The sequence below is a fragment of the Bacillus rossius genome, chromosome 7 (genome assembly GCF_032445375.1).
Source record: "Bacillus rossius redtenbacheri isolate Brsri chromosome 7, Brsri_v3, whole genome shotgun sequence".
NCBI lineage: Eukaryota > Metazoa > Arthropoda > Insecta > Phasmatodea > Bacillidae > Bacillus > Bacillus rossius.
The window spans coordinates 2659958-2677571 of NC_086335.1; the positions used below are offsets into that span (position 1 = coordinate 2659958).

General features: G+C 41.9%; 1 protein-coding gene across 14 annotated transcripts in view; it reads left to right on the forward strand.

Moving 5' to 3' along the window:
* LOC134533641 (serine/threonine-protein kinase tricornered) overlaps positions 1-17614 on the forward strand; it is a 455610-nt gene that overhangs the window by 417413 nt on the left and 20583 nt on the right. For 9 of the 14 annotated variants that reach the window (XM_063371161.1, XM_063371157.1, XM_063371162.1 and 6 more), the window contains 5 exons: positions 2131-2266; positions 12274-12656; positions 14379-14636; positions 16127-16327; positions 16881-17192. In XM_063371161.1, coding sequence (XP_063227231.1) covers positions 2131-2266; positions 12274-12656; positions 14379-14636; positions 16127-16327; positions 16881-17192 — 1290 coding nt within the window. Of the gene's footprint in view, positions 1-2130; positions 2267-12273; positions 13027-14378; positions 14637-16126; positions 16328-16880; positions 17193-17614 lie in introns of those variants that run through there. The other 5 variants (XM_063371165.1, XM_063371155.1, XM_063371160.1 and 2 more) reach the window with 3 other exon arrangements.

Below are 17614 nucleotides of genomic sequence, written 5' to 3' on the forward strand. Positions count from 1 at the left end.
GTCAGGCCCTCTCGCGCCCCTGCTGTTCTCTGCTGGTCGTAGCGAGAGGTCTGTTGCTGCGAGCCTCCCATTCGTGTTGGCTTCCTTGGCTTCTTCATGAGAGGATGCGTACTACGCAACCCTGAGCTCTGGGTGTCGGGTTGCGCACCCGCCACTCGCTCTCGGTGCTGCCTTCCCCGTAGTCACCTGGCTAGTAGGCATGGGCGATGCCGAGCAAGGCGCTACTTGCTGGGCTAGCAGCAGTAGCTGGGAGAGTTGGCCGACATGGAGGTCATGTAGTGGCTCGCCGATGCAGCCTTCTCGCTCGTAGCCTTCTGACCTGACTGCCGTGGACTGCTCTGATAACTGTTCTTCTTTTTTCCGAGGACCTGGGTGTTTCCCAGGGTTAAAGCACACACACCATATCGTGCTGGAATTTAACCATGCGATTGAAGCCATGGCTGACGTTCCTTTGGTCGCCCTAGTTCAAGCCAGCAACTGTGGGGATCAACTGTCATGCTTCCAGCCAGCGAGATCACTTGTGGATCAGGGGATAGTTCGAGGTGAGAAGTGTTGGATGGGACAGAAGGAGCTGTCATGCAGGGTGTTGCGGCCAACTGACTGGACGGGCATGTACACTCCCTTGACCCAGTGACGTCGCTCACCCCCGCCGACCGCGGCCACTCGGCGAGCCTTCAGAGTTTCTCCCCAAATCTCAGTTAGTATTTTCGGCTGAACAACCCCTGGGGAGTGTTTGAAAGTACGCATGCAGGCCTGGCGTCGGCGCGCCGGCTCGAGCACGGTCGAGTCGTGACCGCTGCCGCCCTGGATCTCGTGGGAGGCTCTGCCGGGCAGGTTCCCACGAGCCAGCGGCTGTCCGTCTCGTCCAACTGTAGTCATTACAACCACGTGTTGGTTTATACAGCCGTTTTAGGGATTTTTAATACAACAAACACATGCATCGAGTGAGTTAGTCTTACTGACATAGTACTTTCTGGGAGTGGAGCATGGCACTACTAATGGTTGCAGATTTTTTCTTAAGTTTCTTCAAAGCTCAATTGTCAAATCATGTTAAATTTGATGTAACTTTAAGAACAAGTATATAAATTTACTTTTTACCTTACATTCACTCTATTCAGTAGCTAATATCAAAATGTTTATAATATGACATAGATGTCTAAAACAATATTAAACGGTACTTGAACTAAGCTAATTATGCCTGTGTTAAACCATCACACATTTATTTAATTTTAGATAAAAAGGCCGGAGCATATCATAACTATGTTTCTTAATAGTTATATCGACTGAGGTGAACTTTCTTTACTCTCGCAGCTTATTCGCTAAGTGAAGCATTGGTTTTGGACTTAATGAGTAGTGCCTCAAAATAAACTGGTTTCGAGAATTCTGTGCACAATGTTTGTTATTGATTTAAAAAATCTGTTTTAATCCCTACTAGAGAAGAGATTATATTCAGCTATCGAGTCATTTATTTATATATGGTTTCTTTTATTTTAATGCTTAAAAATGTGAACTATTTTTACTATTATTTGATGTCCGACCAACTTCTTTTGAATGTGTGTCTTGGAACCCCACTTGCTGTGATTGTAGTGAATGTACCATAACATGCTAATCTATAACATTCGCCATCTGTTTGGCGGCTATTCCGTGATAAAAATGATGCTATGTAGCTGCGACTGCACACAACCAAACGAGACTGATTCTAGCAGGAAGATAGCGGGTGCTGACTGCGTGATCCCATCCATCCCCCAGTACTTACATCTGACAACCTCTGACAGTGTTATTCTGTCTGTCACGATGCAGAGCTCTTGTTCACTCTCCCTGAGAGAAGTGGCGCCCTATCTCATCGCCTGTATGCCGTTGGTTTCGGATTTGTTACTTTCTGGCACAATAAGTTCTCAGTTTTTAAACTGCACATTTGTCTGACCTGGCAAACAAGTTTTTCATCATTGTCTATAGATATTTCTATAGTTTACTATTATCGATGGCCAAGATTGCCAACTTGTAGATCTCATAACCTCAGTCTGAATCAATCTTGATCACTGAGTCCATGCCCAAGTACAGTGAACGTGAAGCATCACTTGGACAGGTGTGTCGCAGTGTGTCTGAAGCGCGGTGTGCTCCTGCTTGCAGGTGTCCTGGAGATGACGGCCACGGAGAACACTATCAGGTTCAGCGGCCACACTCTGGACAAGGCCACCAAGGCCAAGGTCACCCTGGAGAACTACTACAGCAACCTCATAGCCCAGCACATAGAGCGCAAACAGAGGTGAGCCCTGCCGTGTCCTCGTTCCTCGATATTCCCCACTGTTGTACTGCTCTGGATTCACTAGTCAGTGAAGACCTACCTCATCCTGCATTGAGATCAACATGAAACTGAACATTTGGGACTAGGAATTAAATGTCTCCTTTTAGTTTATAATTTGTAAGTTTTGTGAGTACCTTGACCTATATAATGCTCGTAATGAACATAACTGTACAACCGTTTGTAATTCGTGCCATTTAAATTTAATGGTAGATTTCGTAACTTCCGTGGTGGATAATTGTATAAACAACTTCACCCAAAAGTCTTTGAAAACCAATCCTTGATAGCTACATTGGTACTCGAAACAACTTATTCAGTAATTGAAATAAAAAATTTACAATAAATTATACAAACACATGAATCATTATTATTCTTTGTTTTCTTAGTATCGGAAAGAGTCTAAATTTATCATCTCTAGAGATAGAAAATATGGATTAAAAAATTTGTTGTCTGTAAAGTCGGTTTACGAACGATAGTTTATCGTGACGTCATAACAAAACATTGATGAAATGATTGCATACTTTTATGAATAAAATATTAGTTTAATTTTTATTTTAACAATAAAAGAATAAATACTTGAAATTATACTAGTAATCAGATTTTTAAAATGCAAGAATAATTAACCTTTATTGTCGAAATTGTTGTTGTATTAAGCAATGAAAACCACATTAACTTTTCACTTCACTTTATAAACAATCTACGAAGTGTAGATATTTGTAATCAATTTTAAAAACTGGCGTTTAGCTATAAAGTTTAAATATAATTATGAACAAGTTTTCATATAAATAAACTGTAATCAAATATCTATCATCAATTGTATGAATCACCATAATTTTTTAGTCAATTGTAACATAATCTATTATTACTGCACTCGCCGACAGATGCTACTTTTTTAGTAACAAAAGAATAAATACTTGTAATTATACTAGTAATCAGGTTCATTTTCTTACGTACATTTGACGTAGAAATTATTTCATATTACACATTTATAAACAAAGTTTTAAGTTTTCACTTCTGTCGGTGCGGCGCAAGCGTACAATGAGCGTAACGGGACACAGCGTAACAGAACAATGAGCGTAGCGGGATACAGCGTAACGGAACAATGTGCGTAACGGGACACTTTTTCGTGCCTGCAGCCGGCGTTCATCGTTTTATTAGACGTTGTCACGTCAAAATGTAAACAACAAAATCAAGCGGAATCCCAAAAAACAAAAACAAAAAAATCTGGAGCTACGTATGTATTACGAGAAATGGCTATGCACAGCAACCATCTCTGCGGGTTAATTATTCTGACATAAATGACCCAGACCTTATTGCTAACTATTATGCTGATTATTTTTTTTTTTAGTGTTTTTGTAACGCCAACACACAAATCTAATACACCAGTTCCTATCTATACAAATGATTGTATATCTGTGATATATTTCTGAGAGTCTGGTTCTTTATAGTATAAAAACCTTAGAATCAACACTATTAACATGTCCTTATGACATTCCAAATTTTTGGTATAAAAGGATGCTCTCGGCACCTCGTTATTCTTCTACAGTACATCTTTAATAAAATTATTGATTGTGGTTTGTACCCTGGAATGGAAGCTTGTTAAGGTCACCCCCATACATAAAAAAGATAACACGTTAAATGTTTCAAATATAGGCCTATATCACTTTTGAATTGATTTGATAAAGTCTTGGATAAAATAATATTTCAAAATATTGATTCAATCTAAAAAAAAAAAAAAAAAAGAGAGACTTTCAGATGCTCCACATTAGCATCAGTTTTAAACTGGTAAACCGACAATTACCAACTTAGTACCTATCTTTTCTAAACCCTATTTTGTCTGAAGGTATATCACGTGGTAAGTTGATGCAAGTTAATTTGACTTAGCAAAGGCATTTGATACGGTAAATCATCAAATTTCTCTAAATGAAGTAGCTATATTTTGTTTAAGTTTCAGATATATTAAATGGTTTTCGAGTAATCTAAAAAAAGAAATTCACTTTTATGTAACAGTAAACAATTTTATCTCTAGTTCTGAGTTCCCTCAAGGAGGTACTCTTTGAGCTCTACTTACCAACATCTACATTGACGATATATAAGCACAGTTCCAAAACCCTCTACTGGAAAGTAGAACTTGTTTCAACTTAATAATGACAAAACAATTATTATAATATTTACATGAAAAATCCATTTAGTTGCTTTTGAATACAAAACCGATACAACCGTATTATTAAATCTCATTATGTAAAATATCTATGTATTTTATTTTTTTCCAAGTTTTATTTTGATGTTTACATCGAATCCCATATATAGGCTACCTAATTCTAATAGAATTAGATAAAGGTTGATTCTGTTATGTCTCGATTTAGCTCTGATTAGATCCTAACTTAAATATAGATCTATTATTTGGAACAGTAATAACAATTCTGATATTGAAAAACTCAATAAAGTACACATTAAATTATCTAAATTTATAGACGTTAAAATTCAAAATTGTATAACTGTATGATTATCTTCTGGGTTTTCTCTTTCAGCCAAAAGAGTTGTTAGGTGCAATTAGGTAGATATCAGAGAAATACTACCTAATGTAGCCGTTACCATGGTGCTACTTTCGAAAAATTTTTATATAGTTTTTCGTTTCATGGTCCGTAGACTCCAAAACCATCGTCAACTCAAAAGTTTATACATCACAATTTTGTGGACACTATACTTAGTTGTCGCAATTTTTCACAACTCACTTCCAAACTGATATATAAGTTCTAATAGTGGAAAATCTGGGTCGAGTTAGTTAATAGGCAATATCCTACCATAGGGGTATAAATGGGAAAGGTTTTTTGGAAAACAAAAATCGCTGTAACTCACATAATATGGAAAATATCACAGCCATTTGTATGTATTAACCATTGTTACAAGGGGTTGATAAAAGAGGGGTAAAATGAACAATCAATCATAACTCCCTTAGTAGAAACACTATAAAATCCATTTGAAAAGTTTGTAAATCACATTTTTATTAAAACTTTTGTCCAAAACAGTTTTTGATAAGACGAGCCATTGTTCCAGGAAGTTGAAAATATAAAGGGTATAATTTAAAAAAAATCATATCCATTCTGTTTTATTGTATACTATATCTGTTCTGTTTTATGGTAAAACCTTCTATTATTATCTACAACTTTCGTCTGAAATAATTTTTTATACGACCAGCCATTACTGCAAGGAGTGGAATAAACAATGGTTGGATGACAACAAAATATCGTAATTCCCATCAGATTCGTTCAAATTGTTTGTAAATCTTATAATTTCTTTCTAAAACTTTTGTGAACTAGTTTTTGATTAGACGAACCGTTGCTACAAGGAGTTGAACAAATGGGTGGAATTAAAAAAAAAATCCTAACTCCCTTATTAGTTAAATTATCAAATCTGTTCAGTTATTTCAAAATCGTATAATTTTTATCTAAAACTTTTGTCTGAAACAATTTATTATAAGACGAACCACTATTTCAGGGGGTTGACAAAATAAAGGGGTATAATTAAAAAATAAATCGTAATTCCTTACCATATACACACTTAAGTCTGTTTGTTATATTTTAAAACCTTAAATTATTATCTGCAATATTCGTCTGAAATAAATTTTTAAACGGCCAACCATTACTGCAACGGGTGGAATAATCGGGGGTTGAATGACAAATTTTTAATAACTCCCTTAGTAGGCACTCTATCAAATCTGTTCTAATTGTTTATAAATCTTATAAATATTATCAAATATTTTATCTGAAATAATTGTTGATACAATCAACCAATGCTGCAAGGGGTGGATAAAGGGGGGTTATAATAAAAAAAGAAATTAATAATTCCCTTAGTAGGGGCACCATCAAATCCGTTCACATTGTTTGTAAATCTTATATATTTTATCTAAAACTTCCTCTGAAACAATACAAACTAATACTGCAAGGGGTTGAAAAAACCTCGTGTTAAAATAATAAAATAAAAATATAAAACTTCCCTGCCATGTACACTATCGAATTAATGTTTATTTTGTTTTAACATTTTGAGTATTGTTGAAAACATTTGTATAAAGTAAATTGTATGTACCAAACCATTAATTACTATAAGGGTGGGTATAACATGGGTAGTAAAACAAGTCATTACTTTTTGTAGTAGATATACTATCAGATAGTTATAATTTATTGGAAAGCTCCTAAACTTTATCTAAAACCTTCTGAAACAATTTTTAATGAAAAGAACTGTTACTGTAAAACAGGAGTCGATATTTAAATAAATATATTTCTTGGTATTAAATTTATTGGAATTTATTTTTAAAATTTTTAAAAATACCTTAAACCTTTGTCCAAATAAAAAATTATACCTCCACATATTAGTGCAAGGTATGAAAAATAGTGTTTGGAGGTCAAAAATAATTACATAACTACCTTAGTATGCATAATATGAAATACGTTACGATATTCAATGCTGGATGCATTGAGTTAAAAACATTCAAAATATTTTTGCTGCATTGAATATGAGAAAAATTTTAATCGGTTATTTTGGAATATTGTAGAACATATAGGATGTTATGTACTTTAAGTTCTTAAAATTTTTCATTAGATTATAGAAGTTTCGAAAAAAATTCCAGAAGAAATAGGTACGTCGAAATCTACCTACGCCGAAAGGAATTTTTTTAAAATTTTTTTTAATTTTTTTAATTTTTTTCATTTTTTTCTGCCTTCTACCAAGGTTCCCAAACAGTTATTTATCATTTAATATAACACTATATAAAATAAATTAATTCAGTTAATATATATAAGCGTGAAAATCTGCAAACTTGTTTGGTATATTGGTTTCCGATTATATGATATAATATTGCCATTATATAAAATATGCAATCTTTAACAATACGTTTAAGATACAACATAACACAGGCATGTGTAATACCTTATTTATGATCAATCATGATATAAGATATCATCTTCTGTTTCTGTTACGGATACCATTACCTTGCCATTAAGTAACTAACATTCGTATTTATTCTGTAGTTACGGTTTTACAATCAAGGCCTCGACAATGCAGCTATGGTATCGCGCGTCATGTAAATGTCTGCCATATTCCATGCAAATGTTTTCTTCTTACCGTACATCATAGCATTAAATAGTCTTAATAATGTCCACAGCTGATAGTGCTAAATATAATTCACCTTAAATACCAATTTCCTGAATTTGCCTGCATTTTGGGTCATCACAAAACGTACATTTAGTATTTATAAGGAGCTGATCAACATAACACACAGTTACTACCATGCAGAGACCTATTGTTTCATTGTTGTGCAATGTCACTCAGAGGATGACAGGATAACAGGATGATAGGATGACAGGATGACAGGATGACAGGATGACAGGATGACGGCCCGAAGCTGGTTGTAATCTCCAGCGGTCGTCATGGGCAAGACGACCAGGCCTACTGGGACTTATTAGACGAATCTGCGGTGGTTATTAACTTCCTTCTGAATCATGTAGGTAAAGGGACAATACAATGCAGTCCTGAACATAAAAAAGGAAATTTTACAAAACTGAAAAATTCCTGAAATGGCTTGGACTGAATGACCCGGATGTTCGGCCCACGAACCCTGAAGTTTAACCTTGATCCAGCAAGCTGGACTCCTTCGGGGTAACATGTTAAAAGCTCACTCAGATTCACTCTGCTTTTAGATTGAACAAATTCTTTTATGCTGTTCTGAAATATTGTATTAGGGAAAAGAGGTTGTTTGGAAATTTGTGGGCCTAAATTTAATGTGTGGCAGGGAATGCCAAGCCAAGCAATTTGTATGAAAGAAAGTGTGCCTGATACATAATCATGAAACGTTACCGAAAGTTACGAATAGTAGTGCACATCCAGGTACACGCCACTCGCTGAGAGGATGCGCAGTCTCAGCGCCGAGACGTTCAACTGCACCGTGCGCAGACTTTCAGAGGCAGCCATGCGTAGTAGCAACCAGCAGGCGGACATGCATGGTTGTGGTACGTTGGTACGTTCACCCGTTTGGCTTTAGGCGATTAGTGCAGTGTACTATCTGGTAAGTATGGTGCTGCAATGCAGGGGTGACACTAGTAGAGATGGCCGACATCCACATGGTGTGCGGGCGGGATGGGAATTGCTGCAGAAGCAGAGTGCTCACAACGGAAGTGTACCGAAACAAAAATGGTTTATTTGGGCATTTCCTGCCTACCATTAAATGTATGTAGAGCAATTCCTGAGCATCCGATAAAGGTTACAACATTCATCTATGTGTTTACAAATAGTGTAAAGCAAGTATAATGACCAGCTACTTGCTTGTGCCCCAGTCTGACTGCCTGGGGTGTCAGGCAGGACGTGCTGTAAAGCAAGTATAATGACCAGCCACTAGCTTGTGCCGCAGTGCTGACTGCATGGATGGGGTGTCAGGCAGGACGTGCTGTAAAGCAAGTATAATGACCAGCCACTAGCTTGTGCCGCAGTGCTGACTGCATGGATGGGGTGTCAGGCAGGACGTGCTGTAAAGCAAGTATAATGACCAGCCACTAGCTTGTGCCGCAGTGCTGACTGCATGGATGGGGTGTCAGGCAGGACGTGCTGTAAAGCAAGTATAATGACCAGCCACTAGCTTGTGCCGCAGTGCTGACTGCATGGATGGGGTGTCAGGCAGGACGTGCTGTAAAGCAAGTATGATGACCAGCCACTAGCTTGTGCCGCAGTGCTGACTGCCTAAGGTGTCAGGCAGGACGTGCTGTAAAGCAAGTATAATGACCAGCTACTAGCTTGTGCCGCAGTGCTGACTGCATGGATGGGGTGTCAGGCAGGACGTACTGTAAAGCAAGTATAATGACCAGCCACTAGCTTGTGCCGCAGTGCTGACTGCATGGATGGGGTGTCAGGCAGGACGTACTGTAAAGCAAGTATAATGACCAGCTACTAGCTTGTGCCGCAGTGCTGACTGCATGGATGGGGTGTCAGGCAGGACATGCTGTAAAGCAAGTATGATGATCAGCCACTAGCTTGTGCCGCAGTGCTGACTGCATGGATGGGGTGTCAGGCAGGACGTGCTGTAAAGCAAGTATGATGACCAGCCACTAGCTTGTGCCGCAGTGCTGACTGCCTGGGGTGTCAGGCAGGACGTGCTGTAAAGCAAGTATAATGACCAGCCACTAGCTTGTGCCGCAGTGCTGACTGCATGGATGGGGTGTCAGGCAGGACGTGCTGTAAAGCAAGTATGATGACCAGCCACTAGCTTGTGCCGCAGTGCTGACTGCATGGATGGGGTGTCAGGCAGGACGTGCTGTAAAGCAAGTATAATGACCAGCCACTAGCTTGTGCCGCAGTGCTGACTGCATGGATGGGGTGTCAGGCAGGACGTGCTGTAAAGCAAGTATGATGACCAGCCACTAGCTTGTGCCGCAGTGCTGACTGCCTGGGGTGTCAGGCAGGACGTGCTGTAAAGCAAGTATAATGACCAGCCACTAGCTTGTGCCGCAGTGCTGACTGCATGGATGGGGTGTCAGGCAGGACGTGCTGTAAAGCAAGTATGATGACCAGCCACTAGCTTGTGCCGCAGTGCTGACTGCATGGATGGGGTGTCAGGCAGGACGTGCTGTAAAGCAAGTATGATGACCAGCCACTAGCTTGTGCCGCAGTGCTGACTGCATGGATGGGGTGTCAGGCAGGACATGCTGTAAAGCAAGTATGATGATCAGCCACTAGCTTGTGCCGCAGTGCTGACTGCATGGATGGGGTGTCAGGCAGGACGTGCTGTAAAGCAAGTATGATGATCAGTCACTAGCTTGTGCCGCAGTGCTGACTGCATGGATGGGGTGTCAGGCAGGACATGCTGTAAAGCAAGTATGATGATCAGCCACTAGCTTGTGCCGCAGTGCTGACTGCATGGATGGGGTGTCAGGCAGGACATGCTGTAAAGCAAGTATGATGATCAGCCACTAGCTTGTGCCGCAGTGCTGACTGCATGGATGGGGTGTCAGGCAGGACATGCTGTAAAGCAAGTATGATGATCAGCCACTAGCTTGTACCGCAGTGCTGACTGCATGGATGGGTTGTCAGGCAGGACATGCTGTAAAGCAAGTATGATGATCAGCCACTAGCTTGTGCCGCAGTGCTGACTGCATGGATGGGGTGTCAGGCAGGACATGCTGTAAAGCAAGTATGATGATCAGCGACTAGCTTGTGCCGCAGTGCTGACTGCATGGATGGGGTGTCAGGCAGGACATGCTGTAAAGCAAGTATGATGATCAGCGACTAGCTTGTGCCGCAGTGCTGACTGCATGGATGGGGTGTCAGGCAGGACATGCTGTAAAGCAAGTATGATGATCAGCCACTAGCTTGTGCCGCAGTGCTGACTGCATGGATGGGGTGTCAGGCAGGACGTGCTGTAAAGCAAGTATAATGACCAGCCACTAGCTTGTGCCGCAGTGCTGACTGCATGGATGGGGTGTCAGGCAGGACATGCTGTAAAGCAAGTATGATGATCAGCCACTAGCTTGTGCCGCAGTGCTGACTGCATGGATGGGGTGTCAGGCAGGACATGCTGTAAAGCAAGTATGATGATCAGCCACTAGCTTGTGCCGCAGTGCTGACTGCATGGATGGGGTGTCAGGCAGGACGTGCTGTAAAGCAAGTATAATGACCAGCCACTAGCTTGTGCCGCAGTGCTGACTGCATGGATGGGGTGTCAGGCAGGACGTGCTGTAAAGCAAGTATGATGACCAGCCACTAGCTTGTGCCGCAGTGCTGACTGCATGGATGGGGTGTCAGGCAGGACATGCTGTAAAGCAAGTATAATGACCAGCCACTAGCTTGTGCCGCAGTGCTGACTGCATGGATGGGGTGTCAGGCAGGACATGCTGTAAAGCAAGTATGATGATCAGCCACTAGCTTGTGCCGCAGTGCTGACTGCATGGATGGGGTGTCAGGCAGGACATGCTGTAAAGCAAGTATAATGACCAGCCACTAGCTTGTGCCGCAGTGCTGACTGCATGGATGGGGTGTCAGGCAGGACATGCTGTAAAGCAAGTATGATGATCAGCCACTAGCTTGTGCCGCAGTGCTGACTGCATGGATGGGGTGTCAGGCAGGACATGCTGTAAAGCAAGTATGATGATCAGCCACTAGCTTGTGCCGCAGTGCTGACTGCATGGATGGGGTGTTAGGCAGGACATGCTGTAAAGCAAGTATGATGATCAGCCACTAGCTTGTGCCGCAGTGCTGACTGCATGGATGGGGTGTCAGGCAGGACGTGCTGTAAAGCAAGTATAATGACCAGCCACTAGCTTGTGCCGCAGTGCTGACTGCATGGATGGGGTGTCAGGCAGGACGTGCTGTAAAGCAAGTATGATGACCAGCCACTAGCTTGTGCCGCAGTGCTGACTGCATGGATGGGGTGTCAGGCAGGACGTGCTGTAAAGCAAGTATGATGATCAGCCACTAGCTTGTGCCGCAGTGCTGACTGCATGGATGGGGTGTCAGGCAGGACGTGCTGTAAAGCAAGTATGATGACCAGCCACTAGCTTGTGCCGCAGTGCTGACTGCATGGATGGGGTGTCAGGCAGGACGTGCTGTAAAGCAAGTATGATGACCAGCCACTAGCTTGTGCCGCAGTGCTGACTGCATGGATGGGGTGTCAGGCAGGACGTGCTGTAAAGCAAGTATGATGACCAGCCACTAGCTTGTGCCGCAGTGCTGACTGCCTGGGGTGTCAGGCAGGACGTGCTGTAAAGCAAGTATGATGACCAGCCACTAGCTTGTGCCGCAGTGCTGACTGCATGGATGGGGTGTCAGGCAGGACGTGCTGTAAAGCAAGTATGATGACCAGCCACTAGCTTGTGCCGCAGTGCTGACTGCATGGATGGGGTGTCAGGCAGGACGTGCTGTAAAGCAAGTATGATGACCAGCCACTAGCTTGTGCCGCAGTGCTGACTGCGTGGACGTGCTGTGTGCAGGCTGGCCAAGCTGGAGGAGTCCTTGAAGGACGACAGCCTCTCCGAGTCGCAGCGGCACGAGAAGCGACTGCAGCATGCGCAGAAGGAGACAGAGTTCCTGAGGCTGAAGCGGTCACGCCTCGGCGTGGAGGACTTCGAACCACTGAAGGTGATAGGGCGCGGTGCGTTCGGTGAGGTGCGGCTGGTGCAGAAGAAGGACACGGGCCACGTGTACGCCATGAAGATCCTGCGCAAGGCGGACATGCTGGAGAAGGAGCAGGTGGCGCATGTGCGCGCCGAGCGGGACGTGCTGGTGGAGGCCGACCACCAGTGGGTGGTCAAGATGTACTACAGCTTCCAGGACCCCATCAACCTCTACCTCATCATGGAGTTCCTGCCCGGAGGTACCATCACCACTGTCTTTCCCACGTCACACACGTATGTCACCTCTACCTCATCATGGAGTTCCAGCCTGGAGGTACCATCACCACTGTCTTTCCCACGTTACACACGTATGTCACTTTTGCCTCATCATGGAGTTCCTGCCCGGAGGTACCATCACCACTGTCTTTCCCACATCACACTTGTATGTCACCTCTACCTCATCATGGAGTTCCAGCCTGGAGGTACCATTACCACTGTCTTTCCCACGTTACACACGTATGTCACTTTTGCCTCATCATGGAGTTCCTGCCCGGAGGTACCATCGCCACTGTCTTTCCCACATCACACACGTATGTCACTTTTGCCTCATCATGGAGTTCCTGCCCGGAGGTACCATCACCACAGTCTTTCCCACGTCATACACGTATGTCACTTTTGCCTCATCATGGAGTTACTGCCCGGAGGTTCCATCATCACTGCCTTTCCCACATTTAGTTGTGATTTTTCTTAATTTGCCAGAATAAGCTTCTCTGTTAATTTCCCCAAAACATTGTGATGTGGCATAAGATATATTTGGAAAAAAAGTTGATTTTAAATGCATACTGATGTGAACTCTTTTTAATTTAAAATACTTAAGAGAATGGACACATATTCCACTTAAGTTTAAGGACTCATTTGATATGGAGAATTAATTACATTTTCTTTTGAGAATTCTCAAAATACAATTATATCAAAATGAATGTTGTATGTTTCAAGGAACATGAATTAATATTTATTTTCAGCTGATAGAAATTATTAAATGCGAGAATCACACATTGTCAAAATTATTAGGATAAATGAAATAAAATCAATTACAAGCAGTAAATTTTTAAAAAATAACATTGTATATTTCTATAGCAATGTTCATGTGCTATTTCAGAACTGGAAGTGCTGCGATGATTAGATTTTCATACCATTAAAATTCGAATCTTTAGTATATTGTGATTGTTAATCAGAAGACTGATGTGTGGTCATGGTAACTACAACTAGACCACAGGGCTTCTAAGAGTTAAGAAAATTGAAGCTGTTTCTAGTTTTACTAGAAAGTAGAGTCACAGTTGCGACACACTATGTAAGGCGCGACACTTATGATAAGAAACGTCATTTATCACTTTTCCGCTCTCAGTCGTATGGTGACTGTCACAACAATAAGGCCTCATAGTTATGATACCTTAGGCTCATAGGTGCCATAACCACTGTCCTTCTGTCATTGTACATAGTGAATTACCTTTTCTCATCCTGGAGTTCTTGCTTAGTTTTATCAGTTTTCTGTGAAACAGAATAATTAATTGTAAGATCTCAAAATATTCACAGCAAGCGCCATTTATAACCGTAACAGGTTTTTATCTCCTAACAGTGGTTTTGATTCTTTATAGTAGTTATGTTTGGCAGTTATACATGTACTTCCAAGAATCTCTTTCTCTCTCAGCTTATCCTATTTTTAAGTTTCTCTTGCTGGCTGGATTTAAGGAGCCCGTCTATTCAGGCGGGACGATAAGTGCGACCCTCGCTGGTGCTTCTAGCGCGGTATCGCCTCTAAGGCAAGGCTCTGGACTGGCCCAGCCTCTCATCGTGCATAGGACAGCTGGGCAATGTGAGCGGTGGCATAGAAATAAGGCAATGGTGTCCCTGAAGTACTTTCAAGGATCTGCACTGGTTGCTTGATTGTTGAATGCTGTTGGCAAGCGTGCTCGTGTGTGCAGGCGACATGATGACGCTGCTCATGAAGAAGGACACGCTGTCGGAAGAGTGCACGCAGTTCTACATCGCGGAGACGGCCCTGGCCATCGACTCCATCCACAAGCTGGGCTTCATCCACCGCGACATCAAGCCCGACAACCTGCTGCTGGACGCGCGCGGCCACATCAAGCTGTCCGACTTCGGGCTGTGCACGGGCCTCAAGAAGTCGCACCGCACCGACTTCTACCGCGACCTCAGCCAGGCCAAGCCGTCCGACTTCAGTGAGCGCTTCCCCGCTTCCCCACAACTCCAACCTCTCAATTCAATAAGAAATAGCAGTGAATCTAATTGTCATTTAATATTATTGTTGGTTTAATGTGGGTTTTTTTTACCGTAATGTGTCACGTCTGTGACTTAAGGAAATGAAATTATCAGGTACAAAATAGTCCATAATAGAAATAAGAAGTTTTTAAAACAAACAAAAAACTTCCAGTGTTCTGAAATCATATCGAGCATCCCGGCAGTAAACAAGTCTTAAAGCAAGTCCAGTGCCTCCGCTCGAGCCTGAAAAAAACCCGTTGACAATCGATTTCTTAAATATATTCCATTTGTCACGCACTTTCAATCATGTTACTTCATTTGTAAATTCATAGATGGCAGTGTAGTTTGTGATTGTAGCAGGTACGGAAAAACAACGTTGAGTTGCCAGTCTTTCAGATTTTTGATCGTTGATTTAGATACAGGTTTAAAACACACAATTCATATCATTCGGAAATAAAATACTCAATAAATTATATATCATAAGATAATAAAGTAGGAGTTAAAATATAGACATACCATAACTGCCAGATCCATATTACTTTTTTAATTAATAGTAAAAAATGCCATCTTCAAATCTAATATCATAAACTAAAGATATGGAGTATGAATAATAAACAAACAAAACTACTAACATCTCATTTGCTAGATTTTATAATAAAACTTAGCGACAGACTGTAATAAAAGTGAGTTTAAAAACTAAGCATGCATTACGTACGGAAAGAGTTTCGTTCCAAATGGTGGTGTGTAAGAGGCTGCATCGTGGCTGCATCGTGGCTGCATCGTGGCTGCAGGCTGTGGGGGAGGGGGCTTGCTTCCCTCGGTCTGTGGAGGGAGAAGCCAGCTGCATGGCAGGCCTCACAGCCTCCCCTCGTGAGGTGACATCACACCCGCTATCTCGTATACCATCCAGCTCACTTCGTATTATTAATAAGCAAGCATTTATGAAACAGATGAGCCAATTTTCAACTTATTCTGACGTATGACTGTACCAGATCCCTTAAACTCTCCAATTTAAGCCTGTTCTGTACCTTTAAGGCTTATTCAGTAGAATTTAAATGTAACATACTGCAGTTTTGTAAACTTATTAAATAACATAATTTTAATTGATAATAAATATATTTCAATTTTTTGAAGGCTTTTTAGTTATCACACACATTCTAAAGGTTTTGGAAACCTAGTTGTAAGAGTAAAATGGATTACAACATTAAAATATTTTATTTTTAAAGTTAGTGCTACAGCTACATGTTTACATAATTGTGATTTAAGTTAATATGAACTTTAACTTGGACTTTCCTACGTCAGTCAATAATTAATAATAAAACAATCTTGTTCGGGATTAGATGGTCACGTATGTCGTACATGGTCCGTCACTGTGGCCGCGAGAGGACAGTTTGTAACAGTGGGTGGGAAGCACATGTGCAGTCGTGCTTTAAGTGTGCTCGGTGCACAGTGCGCTCTGATTGGCTTGCAGCCTCCAGCCCCATGGACAGCAAGCGACGGGCAGAGAGTTGGAAGAAGAACCGACGTGCGCTGGCGTACAGTACGGTTGGCACCCCTGACTACATAGCGCCCGAAGTGTTTCTGCAGACTGGCTATGGTCCTGCTTGTGATTGGTGGAGCTTGGGCGTCATCATGTACGAGATGCTCATTGGTAAGTACGCCCAAGATCTGCTCTTGATTATTTCAGGTGTTGATTTTATAGTTTTAAAAACTTTAAATATGTCTAATTATTTATATTTCAATTCTAGCATGGTCTGAGAGTGTGTCATCATATGGAATGTAGCAGTGCATTAAACGGTTGTGTGTAGCCTTTGATGTTGAACAGTTTAGTTAATTTATATATTTTTTTTATAACTGTCGAAAATAAATTATTTTTTCATCAACTTAGACAATTGAAAGTTTTTAGGAATTGGGAAAAACCATATTTTTTGACATTTTGGATGAATTACTACTAATAATAATAAAAAATGCCTAGTGACTACATTCGAAAGATTATTGAAAAATTTCTGAACTTTCTGTTTGGTGTGTTAATATGTTTTTGTTAATGTTAGAGACACTCATTAAAAGAGACTTATGTAATGGCAAATGTTTGTAAATCTGTAATGTTGATATAATTTACTGCAAACGCACAAGTATGGCTGCTAAGGTGCAGAGGTGCAGATGTATACAAAGGTGAGGAGAGAGTGCTGCCCGGGTGTGCACAGGCTACCCGCCCTTCTGCAGCGAGAACCCGCAGGAGACGTACCGCAAGGTGATGAACTGGCGGGAGACGCTGACGTTCCCCCCGGAGGTGCCCATCTCGGAGGAGGCCAAGGACACCATCGTGAGGTTCTGCTGCGAGGCGGAGCGTCGCCTGGGCTCCCAGCGCGGCATGGACGAGCTGAAGCTGGCCCCGTTCTTCCGCGGCGTGGACTGGGACCACATCCGCGAGCGGCCGGCCGCCATTCCCGTCGAGGTGCGCTCCATCGACGACACCTCCAACTTCGACGACTTCCCCGACGTCAAGCTGGAGATCCGTGAGTGTGCCGCTTCCTTCTCGTACTCGTTATGTGCTATTTCTTCAGCTTTCTCTTTGAAATTTGGCCATTTGTAAGGATTCCATTACCAAAAATATTTGTTGTTGGTTAAGAGTCTCGCATTACTTTTAAATGTTTATTATTGAATTAAGCAATTATTCAAAATATTAAATTACCTTTAAGTTACCATGAAAAGCACACATTGCAGACCCTCAGAGGCCCTGGTGCAACCTGTACCGTATTTGCCTCCGACACCTGTAGGAAGGCCCTTATGTTTTAGCTCTGTCATTACCCGTGGCCATTGGAGGCTCTCAGAGAGACTGATGCTGCCTGTATGGTGGTTGACTCTTGAATTATATTTTTTAGTGGTAGACACGTGTGGGAAAGTTCTGGGTCTATCAGCATCATTGCACATTGTGGTG